This window comes from Bos taurus, chromosome 5 (assembly GCF_002263795.3).
Source record: "Bos taurus isolate L1 Dominette 01449 registration number 42190680 breed Hereford chromosome 5, ARS-UCD2.0, whole genome shotgun sequence".
Classification (NCBI taxonomy): domain Eukaryota; kingdom Metazoa; phylum Chordata; class Mammalia; order Artiodactyla; family Bovidae; genus Bos; species Bos taurus.
This window is the reverse complement of record NC_037332.1, coordinates 7,653,639-7,673,070: the sequence shown is the minus strand read 5'-3', so window position 1 is coordinate 7,673,070 and position 19,432 is coordinate 7,653,639. Positions and strand designations below refer to the sequence as shown.

Sequence of the window (19,432 nt, the reverse complement as noted above, 5' to 3'; positions counted from 1 at the left end):
TGTATTTCAGAGTTAAGTAGATGTTATAGAACAAGAAATGAAAGAAGAGACATTTAAATATTCAGAAGGAGATGATCTGACTGCTGACATTTCAAGAAAGATAGAATCATCAGGATAAAAATCAGAATCCAGTGCATCACAGTGTTTTTTCGAACTAGAACATCTGGCAAAGAGTATTTGCCATACGGTCCCCCACCAAAGCATCAGCCTTCATTTGGGGAGAAATTATTCTATTCCTCTCAACTCAGATTTTATCTTTACAACCATGCTTTATTTTTCCACCTTTTGTTCCAGTTCATGGTTCTTTGTTGCCATTATATCCAAGAAAATAGTTCATGACATGTGTGATTTCTCTTCTTCCTGTTCCTCCAGAAGTCACATATGGACCATCCCAAGAATATCATCTGCCAACAGACTTCCAGTCCAGCATATCCTTCAGTAGTGATAACTCTCTCCTCACCAAAGGGTTTTCCTTTTTTTCTCAAAGTGCTGTATCTGCCTCCTGCATCCTCCGTTCCCCCCAAGCCTCAGCTATTCCCTATGTTGTGATTGATCCAACTTTCACTCTAACCTACTAACAAACATCTAGAACCACAGCAGAAAACTTGAGATATTTTTATTTCTCCTCAAAAAAAATTTTTTGGAGTATCTCTCCAAATCTTTATTTAAAGGGAATTTTTATAGAATGATAAATTCTTAGGATGGTGCTTTATAAATAATGATTTGAACATTAAAAATGCTACATACTTCTAAAAAACGAGATTTAAGGATTTTTAAGGTATTACTGTTTTTGAGTTTTCAAAACCCTTCTAATTCTTCTGATGTATTAGCAAATGAATAAGAAATAAGGAAAATTTAATATATAAAGATTTGGATAATAGTTTACTAATGCTGAAATAGATCTAGAGGAACACATAATTAATTTAAATATTAATTTAAAAATCATGACCTCATGAATATTTTAAATAAAATTTCATACAAATATATGATGTTTTTGGAACAAATAATTGAAACCAAGAGACCCAACTTACTTCTGAGATAGCATAATAGTTTTAGATGAATCTTGACATGTACTAAGTTATACTTGAAAATAAAAACTTTTGGCACAGTCTTTAACTTTGTTGGAAACATTTTCTCAGGCTGGTTTGGCTCATACCATTAAAAATATGAAACTGAGTTATTTAAATCTGAGGTAGAACCAGTTGATAGCATTCTCTAGGATCATTACCTCTGTACGTTCTGAACATCCTCATAATATTCATCACGTTCACCATCCTGTTAGTTCTAAATCACTGCCATGCCTTTCTACAAGGTGAGGAAAGCATAAGGAAGTGAAAGGAAGTGAAATGAAGGAAAATAGACAACCAATTTTTTTTAGACAGTGATATAAAGACTTAACACAGAGCTGCAGATGACAAAATGTGAAAAGCATGAAGTATATCTTAGTTCTGGCAGCACTTGTGATAACCAGAAATAGAGATGCCTAAAACTGAGAATAGAGAAAAGCAAAAACTGCCTAAACCTTGGCTGAGTTATTGTAAAGATGACTGGATTTTTCTGCCACAAGTTTGGTGATTATACAACGCGAATCTTAAAAAAAATTCACACAAGGAAAAATAATCAAGACTTACAGAAAAGGGATGATATATTTTGTTGAAAAGGGGTTTTCTTATTAGGGATGTATTTTGATTTCTTAGTTAAGAGTAAATAGAAGGGGTGGTTGCAGGGCCTTGATGTAAGGTAGAGGAGGGAGGAGCAGAGATGCTGCTAAACCAACCTGTTTTGAAAAATGAAATGCCTTAGATTTAGAGCACCTGTAAAAACAGAAAGGAATTTTGCAACGGATGTTAAAGGGTTTCAAGCAATGAAACATCCTAAAGCAGGGAATCTATTAATGTAAGCACAAACTACTTGTTACTGATTATGTAAGAAGAGAATAAATGGGGAATTTCCTAGAGATCCAGTGCTCCCACTGCAGGTGGCATGGGTTTCACCCCTAGTCAGGGAAGATCTCGCATGCTGTGTGACATAAGAAAAAAAAAAGAAGAGAACAAATGACCACGGTCCATATCAACATGCCTGTTTTATAAGATGCAGAACTGTGCAATTAACTAGCTATCTAATAAGAACAGTTCGTAAATACCAATGGCAATAAATTTGGCCTTCAATGTGTTCTTATTGGAATTCTTTCTCCTACATATTTATTCTCAGAAAAAAATGTATTAGAAACTATTTGTTCTTTCAAGCTACCTTTATTTTTCTGCACAAATCAGAGAAATTATTTTTTTGTTTGTTTTTTTGCTTTTAAAGGATGATTTTTTTTTCTATTTCGTCTTTTAAAACAGTTAAGAAAATTGAGTACTATACCTGCAGACCTTCTCTTACTGCCTCCAGAATATAAGGTACCAAAGAATAGTTCCAGAGATCCATGAACCATACTCTAGAACCTTCTACATCCATGGGACAAGGCAGGAAAAGTCGAGGGCCTGAGAAGAAAGAAATAACAAGCCATTTATGAGAATCCCTGTATTTAGCAATCTAAAGACATATTTAGACACCGTTCTGGGGGTATTAATATGCTTCTTATAGGATTCTTAGAAAATTATAATCTTGGTCAGCTTAATTATTATCAGTGTTTTACTGAAGATCCATCTTCAGGACCCTCCTTTATTTTTACACTAAAATCTTAGTCTAATACATAACATTTTAGTATTAGGAGAAACCTTAAAGGTCATAATCCAGTCAATCTGCTCCACTTTACAAATGACAAAACTATGAAGGAATGAATTGTCAAATATAAAATATGTCATTATTTGCTGGAAGTGGGCCTCTGCAGTGGTCTTCTGATCCCAATTGTAGAATTGTCCTAATTCTTTCTACACTGTGCCTTTAGTGAGTATATCTTTCTGATCCACAAGGATCAGCAAGGAAAAGGGGACTTTTTTTGTGTGCAACTTAAGAAGGAATATAAAAATAAACATCGTTATGCCAACTCAAGACAAATAACTCAAACAATTGTATCTTCATGAAAATATAAAATGCCTAAATTATCTTAAAATCTCTCACAACTATAATTCATATATGCTAAAATTTGTTTTAGCATAAAAATGATACTCTAAAAAGATATGATTTATTTCACATGGCTACCTGACTTTTAGGTGTCTATATTAAACTAATATAGCTGTCTACATTAGTTGATGTTAGCAAAGTTTCATGCTTGTATGCGTGCTAAGTCTTCTCAGTCATGTCTGACTCTTTGCAACCCTAAGAACTGTAGTCTTCCAGGCTCCTCTGTCCATGGGATTTTCCAGGCAAGAACACTGGAGTGGGTTGCTATGCCCTCCTCCAGGGGATCTTCCCATCCCAGGGATTGAACCCACATCTCTTATGTCTCCTGCATGGATAGGCAGGTTCTTTACCAGTAGTGCCACCTGGGAAGCCTTAGTAAACTGTAACAGTCAGATGAAAAGACACAAAGCTTGAAGGCAAACTTTCAGAAGGAGGAAAAAAAAATGAACACTTAAATTTTTGGAAGCTTCAAAAACATTAGCTTCAGTTGTTATTTTCTACTTCCAATCTGGCTATCTTAACCAAGTACTCTTAGTTCCTGGAAAATGGCATATTGCAATTTTGGAGCTCACCAATTGTAACATCAGAAGAACTGTGTGTTTCTAAAAAACTGTTGAGATGATGCCACGTCTTAGGAATCCAATCTATAATTTTGACTAGGTCATTATTGCGAATGTTCCTTTCAATTTCCATCTCTATCAGTTTCCTTCGAAGGTATCTGCCTAAAAAGCCTTTCACTGGCTCTGTGTGGTTTGCACATAGTACCCACCTATAAAAAGAAAAAAAAACAATCAAAACCAAAACCCAGAAATCCTTATATAAATTAAACTTAAAGTCCACAGTGGTTCTCTCTCCAATATAAAGTAATAATGTTCCTATTTCAGTTGGAGGCCATATGTTAATGATCAAAGAGATGAGACAGTCTATTAACATTAGAGCTAAACTGTATGTAACTTTTCTTTCTGAGCTAAAGAGAAGCTCATGTGCGTCACAGCAGTGAGTGGGAGTGTGCACGCTGAGCACTCTTCTGTAGGAGAATCACAAATCCTGAAATAGGAACTCTCTTCACATTTCTCACATTTAGAAGAAAAGTGTTCTACTTTAGCTGTGACATAGTGAGCAGGAAAAACATTTCTTTTTTCTTCTTTTTTAAAGAAACACTTCTGATTATAGGTCAGGGATCACAAAATGTCTGCTTGAGAAAGAGTGTCAGAAGAAGTGAGAATTATTTCCACACCCCAGGTTACCGATTCGTCAGTGTACAAATGGAAAAAAACAACCACCAAAAGCAAACAGAAAAGAGACAATACAAACAATTCCAACTTATTTTTACCTGAAATTGTGATGTAGCTCTAGATTTGGTGATGAAGAAACTCCCTGATTCATTGTTCCAATAATATATGGACTGGAGACAAAAAGAAAAGAAAATGTATATGCATTAAAGGTAAAAGATATTAATACGTTAAAATTGTCTCAGGAAACAATTTGGATAAACTTGTATTCTTCCCTTTAAAATTATGCTGTAAAGGGGTAATTTTATGACATTTGGCTGGAAAATGACAAAGATCACTGAAGTAGAAATTAAGATTTGGGGCTCAAATATCAGCTCTGGCATCCTAGGCAAATCATTGTAATCATTTTCCCTCTCTAATCCCATGTTTACTCATATATAAAATAAAGAGATTAAGTAGAATAATCATAGGGATCTCATCCCACTCTAATATCTAATGATTCTTTTGCTTATAATCCAATTAATTAATTTTTCCTTTATTATTTCATATTTCTAGCAGAGATAACTGGGATACTTGCACCATTGAAACTAACATTTATGCAGTTGTTCTTATATGTTCTTTTTTAGAGATCATACTACAGTGAATCTTAACAATCTTTTCAGATTTTTTATACCCTACTTTAACCTTTTCTCTCATGTAAATAGTTAAACATTAGAATCACTAAGGACAAAGGTATATCTGAATGTAATAAATTTACTTCTATAGGAAGGTTGAATTTAAACTTTACTATGGACTAAAAATGAAACAGTTCTATAGCCTTGTTCTAGTTCTTAATTTCCCTGATTCAAACATTCTGTTATTGATAAGAGTCAATAATAGGGCTTCCCTTGTGGCTCAGCTGGTAAAGAATCCACCTGCAATGTGGGAGACCTGGGTTTGATCCCTGGGTTGGGAAGATTTCCTGGAGAAGGGAAAGGCTACCCACTCTAGTATTCTGGCCTGGAGAATTCCATGGACTGCATAGTCCATGGTGTCACAAAGAGTTGAACACAACTGAGCGACTTTCATATCACATCACATAGCCTCGTTCTAGTTCTTAATATTCCTGATTTAAACATTCTCTTATTGACAATAGTCTTCCAGACTTTTAGCATACGCATGGAAGGTAATATCATCAAGTAAATACTGTTGCTATAAAAGCACCTGGGACACAGTTGTTGAATGAATAAACAGACGTTTGTAAACATGGTATAACAGTAATGAAGGCTTTTCAAATTAACGACATCCACTGCTGCTGCTGCTGCTGCTAAGTCACTTCAGTCGTGTCCGACTCTGCGCGACCCCATAGACAGCAGCCCACCAGGCTCCCCCGTCCCTGGGATTCTCCAGGCAAGAACACTGGAGTGGGTTGCCATTTCCTTCTCCAATGCATGAAAGTGAAGTTGCTCAATAGTGTCCGACTCTTCACAACCCCATGGACTAAGCCCACCAGGCTCCGTCCATGGGATTTTTCAGGCAAGAGCACTGGAGTGGGCTGCCATTGCCTTCTCTGAATGGCATCTACTATAGGTCCTAAAGGGAATAAAGGCACAAAAATGCAAGTTTGATCCCCATTTTTCATATTTCATCATTCAAAATATTTCAAACATACCATTTATTGTATTTACAGTTGAGAAAACCATTGAAGATATCACTCAAAGAGCCCACATGATGAAGATTATCGAGAATTATTACAACTGGAAGCTCTGCACCATTATTATCAGCACTGCATTGTTCAGCCAGGTTAGCTAGATATTGTTGCAATTCCTTTAAAAAATAAAGAAAACAAACACATCAATGATAAATTCATACTAATGGTAAGCAATTCATACTTTAGGAATAATGCATTTTGTCTTCCATCTGAGTTCTGTGATTAAAACTCATAGATCATTCCATTGATATAAAATCTTATTCTACAAAGCAAAAAACATATAATGTTGAAAGTGTACATTTTTAAAGCAAAGATAAAAGCCAGTACAGAACATCTGAAGCAAATATAAAACTGTAAACACAAGGACATATTTCTCAGTTTGTTCTCTCCCTGGAAGAAAGGCAAAAAAAAAAAAGAATTCTTGATATGAGCTCTTATGGTAAACCATAAATATTGAGACTCCATTCTTACTTTTGATATAATTATAAAAATGGATTTTAGCAAGCCTTATAATTTGAGGTATAGACTAAATCCAAAATGATACCCCTAAATTTCCATTTAGACTCTAAACGTCTTAATTATTTTGATGAGGTGCATCTGAAAATACAGCCCTGGGACTCAGATAAAACTGTGGTTGGTTGGTTGTTTGATTGACTTATTTATTATCTGCATGCAACTGTTGTAGTTTAAAACAAAGACAAAAGTTGTTATATTTCATTGGGTCACTTGACATTAGCATTTAGCATTTATTAAGTTTCTTGGTTATTTACAGGTATTTTTCCTTTCTAATAGCTTTTAATCTAAATATGATAACCAGTTCACTGATTGCTGTCACAGATGGGTAGGCCAGAAACATAATTAGGTTTCTTAGAATTATCCTAATCAGTAAGAGCATTTCCATAATATTTGCATATTTACAATGACATTTTCAATTTGTAAATCTTGAGCAGGGTTAAAATCAATTTTATGATGGATCTTGAAAATAATGAATAGAATTCCAAATGATAAGTATGTAGTTTTTTACTCTTTCAACACAGATTTAGCAAGTGCCTACTATGTGCCAGGTACTCTGGCATCAAGGATTTAGAGCTTACTTCTACATTCTAGGCATTATAGTTGACAAACAAAAGAGCAGGCCAACAAGTAAATCACAATGTAGTGTGATAAGTGAAATGCACAAAGCACTATAGAAAAACTAAAGAGAGATATCTAATTCAGATTTAAGGTTCAGAGAAATACGCTATGGGGGTGGGAGGTATAATTGAAGAATAAAGAGTAAAGCATAAGAGCTGGAAGATATGAGTGTGTGATGTGTTTGGAGAAATATCAGTGTTCTGCTTTTGCATAAAATGGTACACGGTAGTAGTGATCTCAATGAGAGAAAACAGAAAAGACTGAATCCATGCAGAGAAATTTGGATTTTACTATATAAACACAAACACCACTCATATGCTGTTGTTGTTTTGACAAGGGTAGAGAATTTATCAAAGAAAACATATATTTGAAGGATTTGTCATTGTTCAGTAGCTCAGTCATGTCTGACTATTTGTGACCCCATGGACTGTAGCACACCAGGCTTCCCTGTTCTTCACCAACTCTCAGAACTTGTTCGAACTTATGTCCATAGAATTGGTGATGCCATCCAATCATCTCATCCTCTGCTGTCCCTTCTCTTCCTGCCTTCAATCTTTCCCATCACCAGGATCTTTTCTAATGAGTCAACTCTTGGCATCAGGTGGCCAAAGTACTGGAGCTTCAGCTTCAGCATCAATTCTTCCAATGAATATTCAGTGTTGATTTCCTTTTGGATTGACTGGTTTGATCTCCTTGCTGTCCAAGGGACTCTCAAGAATCTTCTCCAACACCACAGCTCAAAAGTATCAATTCTTCAGTGCTCAGCCTTCTTTATGGTACAACTCTCACATCCATACATGACTACTGGAAAAACCATAGCTTTGACTATATGGAACTTTGTTAGCAAAGTGATGTCTCTGCTTTTTAATATGCTAGTTAGGTGGCATAGCTTTACTTGCAAGGAGCAAGTGTCTTTTAATGTAGATGCTTGAAGGACAGGATGATCAATTAGAAATGGAAAAACCAATCAAGATGCTTACTGCCTTGAGTAGGTTAGGCACATACAATATGCAGATAACTACAATTCATAGTGGAAAATAATACATTACCTCAAAAGAGTATACAACAAAGATTTTGTTCACTGCATATAAAGATTACTTGTGGCTTCTGGGAAAGACTTTCTGGTGGCAGTATTATTTGATATTAACTTTTTATTCTAAAGGTTAGGTGATATTTTGATGCTTAAAAATGGAAGAATAGCTTTCCACATAGAGACAAACAAAGGCAAAACACAAAAATATGAGCTCCATGTAGGAAAGAACCAGTAGTATATGTTTTGTGAAAGAGTTGTAAGTAAATTGGAAAGAAAAGTTTGCAACTTTGAATGATTGGTAAGACTACTGGACTTTTCCTACTGACAGTGAAGAAACATTCACTATTTTGGAGATCTGAGTAATGTAGCCAGAATCATGATTTTTAAGTGAGGTAAATATATTGTTTAACTCTATACTCTGAGCACATCATAAGAAAAGGTGGGCTGAATGAGTTACAAGCTGGAATCAACATAGGTGGGAGAAACAGCCACAACCTCAGATATGCAGATGATACCACCCTAATGGCAGAAAACAAACAGGAACTAAAGAGCCTCTTGATGAGGGTGAAGGAAGAGAGTGAAAGAGCCAGCTTAAAACTAAATACTAAGAAAAAAACTAAGATCATGGCATCCAGCCCCATTATTTCATGGCAAATAGAGGAGGAAAAGGTGGAAGTAGTGTCATATTTCCTCTTCTATGGCTCTAAAATCACTTCAAATGGTGACTGCAGAAATGAAATCAGGTGTTTGCTTCTTGGCAGCAAGTTATGACAAACCTAGACAGTATGTTGAAAAGTGGAGACATTACTCTGTCGACAAAGGTCCATATGGTCAAGGCAATGGTCTTCGAAGTGGTCATGTACAGCTGTGAGAGTTGGACCGTGAAGAAGGTGGGGCAGTGAAGAATTGATGCCTCTGAACTGTGGCTCTGGAGAGTCCCCTGGACAGCAAGGAGATCAAACCATCAACCTTAAGGGGAATCAACCCTGAATATTTGTTGGAAGGACTGATGCTGAACTGAAATTCCAGTATTTTGGTCATCTGATGTGTACAGCTGACTCATTGGAAAAGTCCCTGATCCTGGGAAAGATGGGGGGGGGGGGTGGGCAGAAGGAGAAGAGGGCATCAGAGGATGAGATGGTTGGATGGCACCACCAATACAAGGGACATGAACTTGGGCAATCTTCAGGAGATGGTGAGGGCAGAGAGGCCTGACCTGCTGCAGTCCATGGGGTTGCAAAGAGTCAGACACAACTGGGCAACTGACAAGTTGTTTGTTTACAACAACAAGTATATTGTAAAGGAAGAAGAGAAATCAGTCAAGAGAATACTGAAATTGCTGACGCCAAGACACACTGTGGGACTCAAGAGGAATAATAGAGGTATGGGAAGATTTTTGACCTAGAGCAGACAGCAATGGGGAGTCACTGCTGGATTTTAAAGTGATCAGCTTTTAATTATGAAAAGACATTCCATTTCCATGAACTGAAAGCAAAAAGAGACACACAGAGAGAATTGGAATTTAATGGAAGTTGTAAATCAAGCAGTTAGTAAGCAACTGCAGTAGCCCAGGTAAGCGATAGAGTGTTCATTTGTTTGGGAGGGTGGTGGTAGCAGAGATGGATAGAAGAAGATGCATTTGTGATACATTTTCAGAGTTGGAATTGGCATTTCTAAATATGTATATTTACTGTACTAATGGAAACATATCTGTAAGCTAACAGAAATGTCTACCATATGGAACACGGGTATGGCTAATAGTGTCCAACTGGAACCGACACAAGTTCAAACAAGGAAGCTATCTGGATGAAAACAGATGTGGAGGAGATCAGAATGTTGAGGAATATTTACATTCACTGGAAGGTGAAGGAAAAACAGTCAGTGAATGACACTAAGAAGGAGCTTACTAGAAGGTAGGAAGGAAACAGGAGAGAATTCCATAATCATGAAAATGAGAACAATTTCTAGATAGGGGGATCAATTATAGTAATCAGGTACACATAAATCAAAAGAGAGAAAAGAGGAGGGAGGCGAGGGGAGAGGAGGAAGAGGAGGAGGTGAAGCAGGGAGGTGGCTGAGGGAGGGAGGTGGGTACAGGGAGGTGGAGAAGCTTGACTTGGATTTGATAAATAAGAAATCACTGGGTGATTTCTGAAAAAATAGGGCTAGAAGATTCTATTACAGTTCTCTTTTTTCTTGAGACTGGTAGCAGATTCCTTTGGGAATCTAATAAAAGGTATGGACCAGTCAGAAGTAGAAATAGGCAAACACAAGTAATTCAGTCATATAACTTGAGTTTTTTTTTTTTTTTAACCCCACTTGAAATCATTTCATGAACTTCACCCTAGCTTAACTGGGGTAAAATCTTAGATTGAAGTACTGATATATTAGCATTAGAAGTTTCAGTCCAAGATCTAATAAGGCAGAAAAATAAACAGGTATATCTACCAGATGAATATTGATAATGAGACGAATCCCATACTTTGAAAATACACACAGAACACAGAGGTTGCATAAAAACTATTGATCACTGTTTTCCCTCATTTTGACTCTAGACACACTCAAAATGAATCTGCCAAGTCCAGCTTTCTGATCTTTTCCCACCTAACATTCCAAATGGCTTCAGCCGGCACATATTCTTTACTGAATCCATCTCCAGCCTTCTGGGCCCACTATATCAAATGTCACAAAGTGTAATTGTTTATGTGTCCTGCTTTCAATCAAAGTATTCCAGCTGGCAGCTCAAGAGAGGGCTTGAAGAATGGGAAGAGGGACAGAATGTAAAATGCAGAGACACCCAAAACATGAAAAGATTTGTTTTCATTTGATGGTTTATTGGTGGACGTTTTTGGAATCACTGAGTACTTTGTGCCTTGTCCCTTCGGAGCTATCAGAGGCACAGCATAAAGCATGTCAGCAGTTACGCAGCTCTGACTCTCAGGGAAGGCGTTTATCTCACACCTTATCCACCCTTTACTGTCGTAACCGACACTTAACTGTCCCTCCCACAACGCTAGCCTGCCATCCCCAGTTTCCTATACCACTCTCACATACCATCAACTCCCAGAAAATAATCGCAAATTCTCTAAAAATGTGGCAAGAACTGGCCAAATTCTCAGGCCAGGACTTGGTATCCAACATTACTGATGGGTCGTTCATATCTTACAACCGTAAAGAAATAATAAACATTTGTTAGTTGGATTTTGTGCTTTCTTGGTGATGAACACTATGTGACTTGTCCACGGATTTCTTCCTATAACTGTTCTCTAGCGTCATCCATTCTGTTCACTTTTGTCATGCTTTATTTATTACTTTATAATAACAAAGATTAAACTGACCTCATAATGACACAAGTGATTTTATTCAGAAAAAGTAGAAAATAAGAGTGCTGGCTGTATTTGATCAAATTTTAAAGGCCATATAAATTGTTATTGCTTAAAAACATCCCCAAGCACTAAACATTTTTTAACTGAAATAAAAATAACAGATATAACAGTGTCTTATGGAGTGAGGCAAATTTTAGAACTAATGTAAGTTACCCTACTTTATTTTAGCATGTCAAATTATATCCTGAGGAAGGATGGTCAACTTGACTCAAAATTTGACTTTAAGTGATTCTCCAACTTTATCAAAGTCCCGTTTCCTCTAATTAATCTCCTATTTTCCAACCAGTTGCTTTTTTTTTTTTTCTTTTTTTTTCAGAAAAAAGTACTTCTAAAGAGTTCTTTCACATTAACATTAAGGAAAAATCAAAGAGAACACAGGGTAATTAAGATATGTCAATTCTTTTATCATTTTGGCTGAAAAGAAACAAAATATGTTAAAGCTTTTAAATAAAGCTTGCCAACATCCGCTGGATCATGGAAAAAGCAAGAGAGTTCCAGAAAAATATCTATTTCTGCTTTAATGACTATGCCAAAGCCTTTGACTGTGTGGATCACAATAAACTGTGGAAAATTCTGAAAGAGAGGGGAATACCAGACCACCTGATCTGCCTCTTGACAAATTTGTATGCAGGTCAGGAAGCAACAGTTAGAAGTGGACATGGAACAACAGACTGGTTCCAAATAGGAAAAGGAGTATGTCAAGGCTGTATATTGTCCCCCTGCTTATTTAACTTATATGCAGAGTACATCATGAGAAACGCTGGACTGGAAGAAGCACAAGCTAGAATCAAGATTGCTGGGAGAAATATCAATAACCTCAGATATGCAGATGACACCACCTTTATGGCAGAAAGTGAAGAGGAAGTAAAAAGCCTCTTGATGAAAGTGAAAGAGGAGAGTGAAAAAGTTGGCTTAAAGCTCAACATTCAGAAAATGAAGATCATGGCATCCGGTCCCATCACTTCATGGGAAATAGATGGGGAAACAGTGGAAACAGTGTCAGACTTTATTTTGGGGGGCTCCAAAATCACTGCAGATGGTGATTGCAGCCATGAAATTAAAAGACGCTTACTCCTCGGAAGGAAAGTTATGACCAACCTAGACAGCATATCGAAAAGCAGAGACATTACTTTGCCAACAAAGGTCTATCTAGTCAAGGCTATGGTTTTCCTGTGGTCATGTATGGATGTGAGAGTTGGACTGTGAAGAAGGCTGAACGCCGAAGAATTGATGCTTTTGAACTGTAAGGATTGCAAGGAGATCCAACCAGTCCATTCTGAAGGAGATCAGCCCTGGGATTTCTTTGGAAGGAATGATGCTAAAGCTGAAACTGCAGTACTTTGGCCACCTCATGCGAAGAGTTGACTCATTGGAAAAGACTCTGATGCTGGGAGGGATTAGGGGCAAGAGGAGAAGGGGACGACAGAGGATGAGATGGCTGGATGGCATCATTGACTCGATGGACATGAGTCTGGTTGAACTCCGGGAGTTGGTGATGGACAGGGAGGCCTGGCGCGCTGCGATTCATGGGGTTGCAAAGAGTCGGACATGACTGAGCGACTGAACTGAACTGAACTGAACTGATGAGGAGACCCAGAATTCATTGGAGGCATTAAACATGTAGGCTGAGGCAAACAAGCAACTGTGTCTTCTGCTTTTACTTAGAGAAGAGTTTAATATTCTGTCTCAGGTGCCATGTCTCTCTCTACTTAAAATGAGAATATTTGGTTCATCAACAATCTGAATAGTGCTGAATTCCAAGGACGTAGTCAGAATTCATGTGCTTTATTGAGTCAACATGAGGAGATAATATCCTGCATTATACACAACTCTGCTCTCCTTGAAAAATACATATAAGACAATTTGAACAAAGGTCTGTGTGTGTCACAGGGGTGGGTGGTCTGTATGGGTCTGAGTGTATTTGTATAAGAAATCCTCATTGTAGCCAAGAGCTATAATTAGTAACTGTGGGCAACCCTTAGACAGTGCTTGCTATGTGCACTATTCTCTCTCTTCCTGGCTTCTATTTCTCTCTCTCTCACACACACACACAGAGTCACTCCTTTAGTCCTTAACACAACTTCACTATTTTCCCCATTTTATGGCTGGGAAAACTGAGGCACAAAGAAATTAAAGAATCAGCCCTAGGTTCCACAGTTGGTTGGTGTCATGAACTTAATGAACTATTCCTTTAAGGCATTTTTGTTCACTAAATTAAACATCTTTCAAGAATTTAGTGGTTTGGGGCTGCTTTGGGGAGTCGTGTTTATTTTCTAAATATTTGTAGGAGGGAGGTTACTGTGAGACTGGGTCAGTTTAGATCATTTAACCAGGTCATTTTTGAAAAAAGTCACAGTGACCCAGTGTCATCTGGGTAACCTCGAGGTATTGCTAATAACAAATGTAGTTTCCTAAGAGAGCCTCAGGCTGCACTGACTGAGAATGTAGTTAGATTAACTATCAGTAAAAGTAGCCCTGTGTTAGCGGTATGTGACACATCAACTATTTTCTTTTTAAAATTGTTGACTGCTTGGAGTATATGAAAGTACTGGCTGCGTTTTATATCCCTCACGGCTATTTGAGAGCTGAGAGTGTTCAGGATGATAATTCTGGTATGCTAGACCTTAGTATAGACTCATCTCACACACTAGCAAAGTGATGCTCAAAATTCTCCCATCCAGGCTTCAACAGGACACGAACCATGAACTTCCAGATGTTCAAGCTGGATTTGGAAAAGGCAGAGGAACAAGAGATCAAATTCCCAACATCCACTGGATCATCAAAAAAGCAAGAGAGTCCCAGAAAAAAACATTTACTTCTGTTTTATTGAATACGCCAAAGCCTTTGACTGTGTGGATCACAACAAACTCTGGAAAATTCTTCAAGAGATGGGAATACCAGACCACCTGACCTGCCTCCTGAGAAATGTGTATGCAGGTCAAGAAGCAACAGTTAGAAATGGACATGGAACAACAGACTGGTTCCAAATCGGGAAAAGAGTATGTCAAGGCTATATATTGTCATCCTGCTTATTTAACTTATATGCAAAGTACATCATGTGAAATGCCAGGCTGGATGAAGCACAAGCTGGAATCAAGATTGATGGAAGACATATCAATAACCTCGGATATGCAGATGACACCACCCTTAAGGCAGAAAGGGAAGAAGAACTAAAGAGCCTCTTGATGAAAGCGAAATAGGAGATTGAAAAGTCAACATTCAGAAACCTAAGATCATGGCATCCAGTCCCATCACTTCATGGCAAATACATGGGAAAACAATGGAAACAGTGACAGACTTTATATTTTGGGGCTCTAAAATCACTGCAGATGATGACTTCAGCCAGAAAAATTAAAATATGCTTGCTCCTTGGAAGAAAAGTTATGACCAACCTAGACAGCATATTAAAAAGCAGAGACATTACTTTGTCAACAAAGGTCCATCTAGTCAAAGTTATGGTTTTTCCAGTAGTCATGTATGGATGTGAGAGTTGGACCATAAAGAAAGCTGAGTGCTGAGGAATTAAAGCTTTTGAACTGTGTTGTTGGAGAAGACTCTTGAGAGTCCGTTGGACAGCAAGGAGATCCAACCAGTCCATTCTAAAGGAAATCAGTCCTGAATATTCATTGGAAGGACTGATGCTAAAGCTGAAATTCCAATACTTTGACCACCTAATGCAAATAACTGACTCACTGGAAAAGACCCTGATGCTGGGAAAGATTGAAGGCAGGAGGAGAAGGGGACGACAGAGGATGGGATGGTTGGATGGCATCACCGACTCAATGGATATGAATTTGAGTAAACTCCAGGAGTTGGTGATGGACAGGGAAGCCTGGCAGTGCTGCAGTCCATGGGATTGCAAAGAATCAGACACAACTGAGCAACTGAACTGAAATGAACTGACTGAGACCTTAGGTGATGGTGAAATGGAATACTATTCAATTTCCTAAGTTTCCTACACAGAAATCTTATAGAAATATGATGTAAACAATTTTCTGCTCCCAGAATTTCTGCTTAGAATATATTAATCATACCCAAATCTCCATTATTACAATATTCCAGTTAATTCCTTATTTATTATGACCCAGACCAGATACTGACTTTTGAAAGCTCTGATTCCTCCAGGAAGAGTTCTAGCCTCTTGCTTCCATATTATTTACTTGGATCTCTTTTTGCTCTAACATTTCCTAAATGGATGTCTAAGAGAAATTAGACAATAGAGACCTTGTTCTTTTCTGCTGTCAATTCCCAATGCTTATGAAGTACTAGATAACTGAATGCCACTGAGCAGTCTTATTCAAATTCACAAATAGGATTTATTCATTCTCCAGATTCCAGCCTTAGCCAATGAGATAGATACGTTTCCAGGCACAATATGGAAGTTTCATGTAATCTTAATGCTTAGTTGAGTAATACAATTAAGGATAAATGGCAGCGGTTGTCTTAGGAGTCTGTGACTTACCTTACTAGACTTGTGATCCACATTAAAAGTGGCGATTGCATCCTCTGTTTTTTTCCTCCCAGATTTGGTTGTTACATATTCAGCAAGTTTGTGTGCTAAATAAGTCTTTCCAGTACCACTAGGTCCTGAGAGTATAATTCTGTGATGCTCCATCAACAAGTTAAAGTATCTTTGGGTAATTGGTTTAGGAATCAGAGTATCAAAAACAAAACTATCCAGACTGTTTTCTTCTACCCCTAAAGGGAGAAACAAAGGGAAGAGAATGGCTTATGGTTCTACATAAGCTAGAATTTAAAACACAGTGTCAACTGGCACCTGGGCTTTGTTAGCCTTAGGAATAACACTCCTTGCAAGAGACTTTCCTTGACATTTCTGTCTCACAAACATGTGTTGCTATTTTAAGATAGAATACATGAGAAATAAGGCAGAGTGAACACAGGAATGAAAGCAAGCCAGTTGCTTTTCCTGAGACTCTCTCCCCTGTCTTCTTCATGCTTCCCGCTTATGTTTCCACAGAGAAATGGAAGCATTACTATGAATGCTATCAAGAACTATTCTTCTCTTTGAAGGTGGTAATTTTGTTAAGCATAAATATAAAAATTTGTGTTCTTCTCTTTTTCCTCCTCTTTTCTCCTTCTCTGTACTTCCTTCTAGCTCTCATTATACATCCCTGCTATACCATCACTTAAGCTTTTGAAGAATATATATTGTGATATTTGGCAAGGAATTAAGGAGAGCAACAGTATCTCAACTATCTTAATCATAAAATCAAATATTGACAAATCCCTCTATTAATCCATAGTTACCTAGATATGTTCTGAACTCATCAACATATGTGAACAAGAAATTATGGAGACAAGCATACCTGAGATATTCCATTTACCTAGAAATAATCACATTATTCAAAGCAAAAGAATTTCTCATCCCTGATTCTTAACTTCCATTCTCTATCCCCAGTGGGTATTCACTGAATATGTGCTTAGTCTCTTCACTGCGTCCAACTCTTTGTGACCCCATGGATTGTACCCTGCCAGGCTCCTCTGTCCATGGGATTCTCCAGGAAAGATCACTTGACTGGGTAGCTATTCCCTTCTCCAAGGGATCTTCCCAACCCAGGGATCAAACTTGGGCCTCCTGCATTGCAGGCAGATTTTTTACCATCTAAGCTACCAGGGAAGCCCTTGCTGAGCATATATATTTTAAAATTGAAGGTATAGGGATGAATATATTACCTTAGACTATTCAATAAACTTTTAGAAATTTCCCCTAAATCAAAGAGGATAATGTAGAAAACCTAGAAATTTGAAATTTGACAAGTCACTTCCTTTATGAGTCCTTGAGAATCTTCAAAATTGCATCTCAAAACTCAAAGACTTTAATTTACTTGATTTTTGTTTTTAGTTGGATTTTTGTGTTTTTAATATAAATATGGCTCATCTCATACCCAAAGTATTAAAGTAGTTAGCCTACTTTTCAAATATGAAAATTTGAAGTGAAACTGCAAAAAAAAAAAAAAAAAAAGAAAAGAAACATTGGTAACAATGAAATTGTGGGGGGTTTTTTCCATTTTTGTTTTTACCTTTCAGGTTCACAGTGATGACGTTATTATCACCCACAAGGTACCCACACGGCAGCAGCTCAGGCACTTCTGGGCCATGGGATCTGGTCACGTCTCCTATACAGTAGCTGGCAATGCAGTCAGAGCTCAGACCAAGGCTAGCGGAGGTATCAATTCTGAACACATATTCCTGAAATTGTATACACAAAGATGCAAAGTCAAAACAGAGGGACCACTCTTCTACCAGTGTAAAATTCACGGGGATATGAAACTAGCTATCATGAATTTTAGAACTGGGTACTACAATAACTATTAATATCACGCAGCATAAAGAGAAAGCTTCCTTTAATATTTAAAATGCAGGAGAGGAAAAACAGATATGCACATGCCATTAAAGCTAAGGGAAACATCCAAAATGAAACACGTTTGAAAATTAGTATCAGGATATCTTGTACAACGTACCTTAAAGAGACGTCTAATTACACCATCTAAGACATCCCACTTGGTTTTTCCACTAACACCAATGGATCCTATCAAATATGCCTGAGACTTCTGATCCTAAGTAAGATCAAAATAAAATAAGATAAAACCCAACTGCATCTTGTTTTATTATATCTACTAAAATATTAATATTGGTGGTGATTAACACTAAAATATATATCAAACTTATGGTTTATATAACAGTAGACATACACAGTGGATTATACAAAATACCCCAGCAAACAAAACAACCAAAGTAACTAATTAACTAACAAGCAAAGTAACAGGAATAGCAACAAAACAAGAGAGAGAGAAGTTAGATGAAGTGGTATGGCCAAGGAAAACTGATTCATGACCTGTTCAGTAGAAAGGAAAGGTCCAGGAGAGAACAGCCTTCCATTTTAGCGAGCATGTACATTTCTGAAGAGAATCAGCTTGGTGGGAAGGAGATGGTGATAGAGATGCAACAGAACTATATCTTGAGTTCTAAAATGCCATCTTAACATTTTTGCAATCTAAATGTTAAGTCCAAAACTCAGTTTATTATTTTTTATTTAGATTATCTCTAAGATCGAATCCAAATTTGAAAAATAAGTTATCCATGGCAGTATGGGATTCATATATTCACAACTCAGGCTCTACTTTGAATTTATCAGAAAATTCAATATTTAGAATACTTGCCAGGAAATCCTACAGGATTACAAGGAATCCTTGAAGATTCTTGGAGAATCTTCAAAATTACATTTCAAAACTCAAAGATTTTCATTGACTTGATTTTTTTGTTTTTTGGTAGGGTTTTGGTGTTTTAAATATAAACATGGTTCATTTCATAGCAAAACTATTAAAGTGGTTAGTTTACTTTTCATATATGAAAGTCTAAAGATGAAACTACGTCTACATGTAATTAAGAAAAGTGATGTTAGGTCAAGTCACTTAGCTGGCTCTGACCTACATTTCTTCATCTATAGCATTTAACTCTATAAGGGTAAATGATTATCACCACTACTTAGGTATAACCTGAAACTAATATTTGTTTTTAAAAAAAAGTTAGAAATTCATAGCAAAACCACTGTTATTTTTATACCACTGTTACAGACTGAATGTTTGTTCCACTCAAATTCATATATTAAACCACAACTCCCAATTGATGGTGTTTGGAAATGGAATCAGCAGGAGGTAATAAGAGTTAAATTAGGCCATGAGAGTGGGTCTGACATCACAGGATCAGTAGCCTTCTAAGTCGGAGAAGGCAATGGCACCCCACTCCAGTACTCTTGCCTGGAAAATCCCATGGACGGAGGAGCCTAGTAGGCTGAAGTCCATGGGGTCGCGAAGAGTCGGACACGACTGAGCGACTTCACTTTCACTTTCATGCATCGGAGAAGGAA

The 19,432-nt window shown here is 37.2% G+C and overlaps 1 protein-coding gene across 7 annotated transcripts in view; it reads right to left on the bottom strand.

Moving 5' to 3' along the window:
• The window catches only part of NAV3 (neuron navigator 3), an 893,819-nt gene that overhangs the window by 10,666 nt on the left and 863,721 nt on the right, over positions 1-19,432 (bottom strand). For all 7 annotated transcript variants that reach the window (XM_059886494.1, XM_059886491.1, XM_059886495.1 and 4 more), the window contains 7 exons: positions 18,027-18,122; positions 17,586-17,754; positions 16,007-16,242; positions 5,953-6,107; positions 4,403-4,474; positions 3,642-3,838; positions 2,368-2,486 (listed from right to left, as the gene is read on the bottom strand). In XM_059886494.1, the coding sequence (XP_059742477.1) occupies positions 2,368-2,486; positions 3,642-3,838; positions 4,403-4,474; positions 5,953-6,107; positions 16,007-16,242; positions 17,586-17,754; positions 18,027-18,122 (1,044 nt within the window). The remainder of the gene's footprint in view (positions 1-2,367; positions 2,487-3,641; positions 3,839-4,402; positions 4,475-5,952; positions 6,108-16,006; positions 16,243-17,585; positions 17,755-18,026; positions 18,123-19,432) is intronic.